Source organism: Oryzias melastigma, linkage group LG4 (assembly GCF_002922805.2).
Source record: "Oryzias melastigma strain HK-1 linkage group LG4, ASM292280v2, whole genome shotgun sequence".
Classification (NCBI taxonomy): domain Eukaryota; kingdom Metazoa; phylum Chordata; class Actinopteri; order Beloniformes; family Adrianichthyidae; genus Oryzias; species Oryzias melastigma.
Window position 1 is genome coordinate 4,207,127 of NC_050515.1, and position 8,102 is coordinate 4,215,228.

The 8,102-nt window shown below is 41.2% G+C and overlaps 2 protein-coding genes and 1 long non-coding RNA gene across 3 annotated transcripts in view; 1 reads left to right on the top strand and 2 right to left on the bottom strand.

Annotated features, from left to right (window-relative positions):
• st6galnac5b (ST6 (alpha-N-acetyl-neuraminyl-2,3-beta-galactosyl-1,3)-N-acetylgalactosaminide alpha-2,6-sialyltransferase 5b) overlaps nucleotides 1-372 on the bottom strand; it is a 7,502-nt gene extending 7,130 nt beyond the window's left edge. The window contains exon 1 of the mRNA XM_024259181.2: nucleotides 126-372. Within this exon, the coding sequence (XP_024114949.1) occupies nucleotides 126-146 (21 nt within the window). The 5' untranslated portion in view covers nucleotides 147-372. The remainder of the gene's footprint in view (nucleotides 1-125) is intronic.
• Nucleotides 373-2,701: 2,329 nt separating this feature from the next.
• Nucleotides 2,702-5,049, bottom strand: LOC112137033. The gene is made up of 3 exons (XR_002917470.2): nucleotides 4,757-5,049; nucleotides 4,527-4,660; nucleotides 2,702-3,343 (listed from the first exon to the last, which is right to left on the bottom strand). It is a non-coding gene; the product is annotated as an uncharacterized LOC112137033 (long non-coding RNA).
• Nucleotides 5,050-6,878: 1,829 nt separating this feature from the next.
• Nucleotides 6,879-8,102, top strand: part of slc44a5b (solute carrier family 44 member 5b) — a 41,133-nt gene continuing 39,909 nt past the window's right edge. The window contains exon 1 of the mRNA XM_024259133.2: nucleotides 6,879-7,249. Within this exon, the coding sequence (XP_024114901.1) occupies nucleotides 7,063-7,249 (187 nt within the window). The 5' untranslated portion in view covers nucleotides 6,879-7,062. The remainder of the gene's footprint in view (nucleotides 7,250-8,102) is intronic.

Consider the following 8,102-nt stretch of genomic DNA (forward strand, 5'->3'; position numbering starts at 1 on the left):
ACCCGCCTTCAGCTGCCGGTCAGGTTCACATCCCAGCGCGCTAAAGTTTACGCGCCAGCAGTGAACCCAAATCAGCCACACACGCGCATGGTTAACGCGCGTGACCCCCCACCTCTCTTAATTACCGCTCTGATCTTCATCTTCATCCCCCCTCGGCTCCACGCGCGGACGGAGTCTTCATCCCGTCGGCGTGCGGGTCCTCCTGAACGCGCCTCATCCTCACCGGGACCGGCGCGCGTTCACGCGCTCAACGCTCCTCTGCTTCCCCCCCTTTCACCTCCCCATGGTCCTAAACATCCTCCAGCTGGATGACTCCTCATCCTCAGACCTGAGGAGCTTCAGAAACCGATCAGATCCTGATCATCTCCTCCATCATGGATTCTGTTTGAGGAATGGCGCTAAAATGACATGAAAAAAACGCTCGAGTCCTGAAACACCAAAGTTTCCTCTTCATCCTGAATGGATCCTCCACATCTGCAGCTCAAACCTGCAAACATCAGATTCAGTCTAAAGAGCTGAAAATTGAGTTTTCATGTGTGCTAAAATGAAATAATCCAAAAATAAACCAAAAACAACCTGGTTTTCTCTTGTCCTCCATCCATGTTTTTGCCATAAATAAAATATTTTCAGAGTAAAAGCATTCCTGCGCTTCCTAAGGCAGATCAGACAATACATGTTTTTAGAAACCAAACTCACAGAGACACGCAGAAAGCTGAGCTCTGTCGTCTTGTTTTAGTGTTTTTAACATGTTCTTTGGTCTGAAGATGGACATTTATAAAGAAAATGAGGATTAAATGTGGATTTTTGAGGATTTCTTTATTCAATTTGTTGTGAATCAGAAGCAGATGAAAATTTTTTTGAAAAAGATCATATTTGTGACGTAGAAAATCCAGTGGGTGGAGCTACAAGCTCCCAGCTCCACCCCTTCTGATGCATCTACAAATAGATCCAGGAACGTCTTTGTTTCCTGTTCTGAGCTGGAATCTGGATCAGAACTGAACGGCTGGACAGAAACGGTGTTTGTGCCATTTTTTTTACACCGCTAACGTTCGTCGGGGTTGTGAGGGCTGTGAGCTAGTGGGAGAGTGTAAACAAAGGGATGATGGGAAGTGGGGGGCGTACTCCTCTCCAACAGTCCCGCCCACAACTTTGAGGTGAATTTCTGCTGAACTCCTGCCGCTCTGCAGAAACTATGTCCTAGAAAATAACTCAGGGGGAACACTCATCAAAGAGTGGAGAGGCGGAGCTTGCTGCACTTGCTTCCCTGATGCTGAAGTAGTTTTAGTCGTTCCCGCCAGCGCTAGGCCTGATTTTAGGTTAGGATATCCATTACTCACTACATCATTCATGCCATAATGACCAGATATTCTTCTCTGTTGTCAGACGTAAAAACAATCCGGGAAAAACGCTTTTTGTGTTAAAGCTCCCATGAAATAAAATTCCTTTATGTTCCATTTAATCTCTGTCAATGTTTAAGAACGTTCTTTAAATTCATCTCAAACACACTTATGTTTGTTTTTAAATCCTGATTTTTTTCAGTTTCCTTTTGTCTCGACGTGAGCTTTCACTGTTTGTGGTTTGTTTGGTTTTGTTTTATTTTTTAAGTTCATTTTTTTTTTGTAAATATGTTGATCTGAACTTTCTGAAATGTCACGTTGGGTAGCGATTGAGAGTCTGTACTTATGTGTGTTTATTGTGTGTGTTTGTCTTGTTTGGTTCTATGGAGGACTAAAAGAGCCAAAATGAAATAAATATAGACACCATTAAATTGATAAATAAATGTGTCATTAATTATTTAAAATGGGTATTATGGTTATTTTAATCTTTTAATGCCTCATATATTTCAACATTTATTTATTGATTTCCACTTTAATTTATTTAATTTGAATTTAAAATAATTAATGACACATTTATTAGTTAATTTAAGGTTGTATATGTATTTATTTATTTCATTTTTGCTCTTTTAGTCCTCCATAGATTCCTAATCCGTCGTCTGCTATTATTATTTCATGAAAATGAGACGTTCCATCTCTAAGGGTTGATCCCCCCACTCTAGTTCAAATGTGTAAATAAAATAAATAAATGTGCTTTTCTTCTCTAATAGTAGATTTTAGGACATTCTTCTCATTATTCTGTATTCAGGTTCTGGGATTTACTGGATCAAATATTTTAAACAAAACCTTTAGAATATTAGAAAATAAGAATTTGTTGGAATTCTCTTGTATTCAGGTGGACTGACATGATCTGGATCCTTCAGAAGGAAAGAGGAGAGAAAAACACGACTAAACACGACTTCCTGCAGAAATCCACATCCGGTCTGCAGTCCAAACCTGGAGTCGGTCCTCCCTCGACTCAGCGTCTCCATTCCTGGATGCTACTTTCACTTCACTGATGGGGGAGGAAGTCATCATCATCATCATCATCATAAACCTGAAATCTGTCTTCAGCTTCACTAACAGTTTGTCTCCTTCAGGAGCAGAAGATGTTGTCAAACGAAACGTTGAAAGTGCTTTGATGAGACATCAGATGCATTTCCTTCAAAAACACAAACTCTCTGGAGGTTTGGAAACACTGCTGCTCTTTTATTTTTCTTAAATATTTTCACCTACAAACATTGAGACAGAAAAGATTGTTAATCTCAGAGCAGCTGAGAGTTTTCCCTTTGAAAAAGCTGCCAGGTGGCGAGGCGGCGAGGCGGCGAGGCGGCTCACAAACACGCAGCATCATCATAAGAGGAAGTCCAGGATGAATATTTCATCCCTGCTGCATTTTTTAAAGGAAGACATTAAGTCCTGACATCACAGAGGATCTGAAGACAATCGTTTCTTTAACCAGAAAGATCTCAGGGCTGGATCTGATTGGACTGTTTCAGTGTTTCAGAGCAGAAGCTCATTGGTCCGTTTTAGTTTGTTTGAGTTCTGTGCACAGATGACGTCACATCACAGCAGCAGAGATTTCTGTTTCAATCTGAGATTTCTAAAGTTTATTCTCATCCATCTCTTTCATCTTTAAGGTTAGATATCCAGGTGACTTGTTGTGGGTCAGCTAGCATCAGTGCAGTCTGTGTCTTGATCTGATCCTGGTGGATTGACGGTAATCTTTAGATGATGTTTGAGACAGGAAGAACTGCGGTGAATTCAGAGGACGAAGCAAACGTCTGTGAGGGACAAAAACCTTTATTTAAATGAACCATAGCCGTCTCTCCAATGCGGCGCCAGACGGTGGTCAGTAGGCGGAGCCACATCCGATGTAAAAATGACATCATCTGCTTTATCTGCACCTGTCTGCTGCTCCAAAAGGACTTTGTTGTTCTGCTGGATTCAGATCTTCAGGTCGTGGTTATCTGAAGGATGAACGCACCTGTCTGAGCGACCTGTGTGACAGAACGTCTTCCTGTGCAGATTTACACCAACGGAGAGCTCGGATCCTCTGTTTCATTTATTTAGAAGATGTTCTGGATGACAAACTTCAAGGAAGAAATCTGTGGAGACTTTTTATGACATGGAAAATATTTCATGTGTTCTGAAGCAGCAACAATCGGATCAATTTACTGTAAAGGTGTGTTTGAAATGAGGGCAGAAGGATCAATGGAGGTTTGGGTTAAAAGCTTTGCAGCAAAGTTCTGGACGACCTGAAGACGATCTAAAGATTTTTATCTAAGACGTGAAGATGGAGTTACAATGATCAAGACGAGAAGAAGTAAAAGCGTGAACGAGCATCTCTATCTCAGTTTAGCAACGTTTTTTAAATTCAATTCAATTCAATTCAATTCAATTTTATTTATATAGCCCAAAATCACAAAGAGATTTGCCTCATTGGGCTTCAAAATATGAACAATAGTTAAAAACTAAATAGACTACATAAACTGGTTATCCCTGCCCTTAGACCCTCCCTCCCGGTAAGGAAAAACTCCTAAAAAACCTGAGTCAGGAAAAAAGAAGAAACCTTAGGGATTCCCACATGAAGGAGAGATCCCATCCCAGGACGGACAGGCGATACCAGAACAGTTAGAGAAAAATTAGCTTCTACAACTACGAATCTAAGAGTTCATTCAGATAGAGCTGAGGGACAAGTGATGATGAAGTCCATAGTCAAAGTGAAGCAGAAGTGCAGTCCACGAGCAGGAAATGATAAAAACAGGAACAAACAAATGAACCGACATGAGAGTCGAGAGATAAAACTGGGTCTAGAGTTACCCCGTCTGACAGAAGGCCTGACGAAAGAGAAAAGTGGACCAAACCGCTGGACTATCTGGGGTGGTATTTGTCAGTTTTATCATCATTTAGTTTGAAAAAGTTGTCATTCATCCATTCCAAATGCCTGCGTAAAATCTGTATTTTAAAAACATCCCGAGGTTTAAAAGACGCATAAAGCTGAACATCATCAGCATAAAAATGATAAGTAATGTCATTAAAAGAGCTCAAAATGTGCTGCAAAGGTAGCAGATATAAAATGAAGACTAAACATTCCAAAACAGAGCCTTGTGGTACACCGGAAGAGACGGATGCAGAGGAGGACATAAATACCTCGGAAAAGGATCCTGCAGTGAACCAGTTTAAGCGGATCCGGATACTCCAGTCCAGTTTCTCCAGGAGGACGTGATGGTCGACCGTGTTGAAGGCTGCGGTTCAGTCCAGCAACAGAAGCGCGGAGCAGTTTCCTGCATCAGGATGTCAGTCATGATTCTGAGAAGAGCTGTTTCAGTGGAGTGAACGGCGTGGAGCAAAGCTTTCAACCAAATCCACCAAGTACTCACATGTTGTTATTCCAGCTGCTCTGGCTCCCCATCCGCTACAGAGCAGTTTAAAATCCTGGTTTTAACTTACTGAGCTTTTAATAACCAAGAACCGGTCTACATAAAGGACCTGGTGCAGCCGTCCAATCCCAGCAGGTCCCTGAGGTCATGTGACCTGCTGGTTGTTAAAGAACTCAGTTAAAAAGTAAAGGTGACTTAAGGTCTCTCTGGAACTCTCTTCCTCTCAGCCTCAGATCTGGAAAAAGCAGCAAAAAACATCTTTTTAAAATAGTTTTTTCTCAATTCTGTCTTTATATTCTGTGTTTTACTTTGTGTTTTACTGTGAAGCACTTTGTGGATTTTATCTTGAAAGGTGCTCTAGAAATAAAGATTAGTATTAGTTGATCATCTGCAGGAGTTTCTCGTTCTGACCAGGTGAAAGGACGACTGGAAACCATAAAAAACAGACCAGAAGATGATAGGATTGAGACTTTAAGTATTTTAAAAGAATGTTTATAAAACTGGAGAAAAACAAATTAATTTCTAAAAAATTATTTTTTTAACTTCACTTTAACAGAGAATCAAAGCTAAACGGATTTAAATTTCTGCAGAAAAGCAATGAATTCAATATTAACTCAATCATTTCGCTTTTTATTATTGAAAACAGCTTTGAATTTTTTTTTTAACTAATATACATTTAGATGAAAATTATTGTTGGTCAGAATTTGTAAAAGTTGTTCTTGATTCTTCAGTCACAAAGGAGTGAATTCATTATTTTGTTATTTGGAGAATTATAGATAAAAGAAGGTTACAAAAATACTTAAGAAAAGCACATTTTACTCATAAAAATTAAAACTTTTTCACATGAAAATAGTTTTTTATTTGCAATTCTTTGTTTTCAAAGCATATTTCTACAGTTGTGAAAAAAACATGTTTCTATGATGTGAACATTTATTTTGTGAAATCCCACAAATATTTATCTAAGAATATTTTTGAGAATATTTTTTTCAAAGGACAGATTTAGAGATGGTTTAGAAGATCCTGAAGTATCACTAAAGTGCTTTAAAATTCTCCCATGCAGGAGAATTAGAAACACATTTGAGAAGCACCTCCTCTGGATGAGTTCTCAGCAGTCGGATAACATTTTCAGATCATTTTTGTCCTGATAAATTAAGCATTTATGCTTTAGACACCAGAAAAAAAGAGGCCAGATCTGCAGAGCTCCAGGTTCTGACTGCATCTTCTTACAGGCCAAACAAAAACATTTTGGTTGTTTTGTTTCTAGATTGAATCTCCAATTATCTGTAGAAACCTGCATCCCGTCACATTTGTGCTGCAGAGCTGAATTCCCCTGAGAAAGAAAGTTATTTTGGGGTTGACTGAAGCACAGATCATGACAGAAGCTGAGGAGAAAGAAACGTTACAGCTGGAAGATCCAGAGCATAAAAACCTCTTGTTTCTGCACTAATTGGGCTTTGATTGACCTGCAGCACTGCATCAAACATGAAGATCTTTGAAACAAGCTGCACACAAACAAAGCAGAGACGTGATGTTCAACCATCAATGCTCTTCTAACGTCTTCATCTGGGATTTAAAAACAAAAACTCCCCAGAGGGAAAACATAGAATAATTGTAAAAATCTGGAGCCTCTGTGAAGGTTCCTGGAATCCTAAACCCAACAGTCAGACGGAGGACGAGCAAAAGACACAAAATCAAAACCATCAAAAGAAAGGATTTTTCGATTTATTTTTCTTTGCAGATCTGATCCGCAGCAGCCTCTGGATTCTGGATTGTTCTCTGCTGTTGTCTGTAACTCGGTTTGGTAACCAAAGCTTCTTCTCACAGAGGAAAAGTTCCAGTCTGTGTTCCTCAGATTAGCATATTTAGATCATTCTGTCATCAGGAAACCTTTGTGCGGTCAATTCATTGTTTTTACCTGAATAAAAGAATCCACGGGCTCTAAGAAATAAGCTTTATAAAATAATTAGCGGTGATGTCATGCAGCGTTTCTATAAAACCTCAGGATGGAGAAAGCAGAACAAAGGAACAAAGACACGCCTGCAGTACCGGCTCCCTGCCAGCGGGGGCCGCTGTTTCCCCACAACAACTCCATCATCAACAAAGTGATTCGTTCGCGCTCTTTATCTGAATAAATCAACCGCGCGTGGACTTTCCGGTGGATCAAGTCTCTCCACGCGCGCTCGTCCCGCGAACAAAAGGATGCGCGCGGCCGTCTTCGCGGGAAGCGGCGGCGGGCCCTTTAAGGCCGTTCGGGACTCGTGAGTGACGCGGCGCTGTAAACACGGCGGACGCGCGCGCGCGCGGAGATGCGTGGCCGCAGCATCAGCAGCGGAGCGGAGCCGAGCAGCTCTCCGGTTCTCAGCCACCGGGACCGGGACCCGGACCCAGGCGTGCAGACCCCGCGCGGCGCCCCCCCGCACCGGCGCGCGCGCGCTCCGTCCGTCCCTCCAAGTGCCATGACGCGCGGAACGCAGGGCTCCTCGGCGAACTACGGTGAGTCGGTCGGTCTTTGTTGGACCGCAGGCGGGTTCTGGACTCAGGAACTTTGTGAAAGACCGCGGTTCCGACGCTGTCCCGGGGGGAGTTCGGACCCGCGGCTGCGCGTGGGGGGTTGGGGTCATTTGAGATGGTTCTGGATCAGAACCGAAGCGACAGAAACGTTCAAAGTACCAAACAAAAGAGATGACGCGCTGGTCAGGCGCAGAGTGAACGTGCGTGAAGTGCGTTCATCAGCTGATTGTTGGACCCGCGGGGATTCACGAAACTTTCTTCTCATTTGAACTCATTTAAGGCCTAAAAACTGGAGAGAGGAAACAGAATCTCCTCCAAACAAGTCAACTTCCTGTTTGTTTTATTTACTAAATACCAGAACAATAGTTCTGCAGCATCTTTATGTGAATTCAGAAACAAAATCTTCATTTTTGGTGAAACTGATCACATCCCGAGTCTAAATGTTAAGTTTTTGCAGAGATGCTTCTTCAGAAATGTTTCAGTTCAGCTTTTATTTAGACTTGATTGATTTCTTAATAATTTAAGTTTAAATATGGACACTTAAATATATTAAAATGATGTTAATTATTTGATTAAAGTTCTATTCTAATAACTCACTACTGTAAAGCAGGAGAGTCAAACTCAAGAGGCCAAAATCCAAAACACACCTGAGGTCACAGTACAAACAGGATAAACATTTATTAAACACTCTAAAACTACATTTTAAAACTTTAAAACTGTAACTTTGAACATAATTATGAACTAGATATATAGCATTACCTGAGATAATGTTAGTGTGATGCTGGAAGCTGAATTTGGCTGCTGAAGATGCTGAAATTGATGACTAAAAATGCTG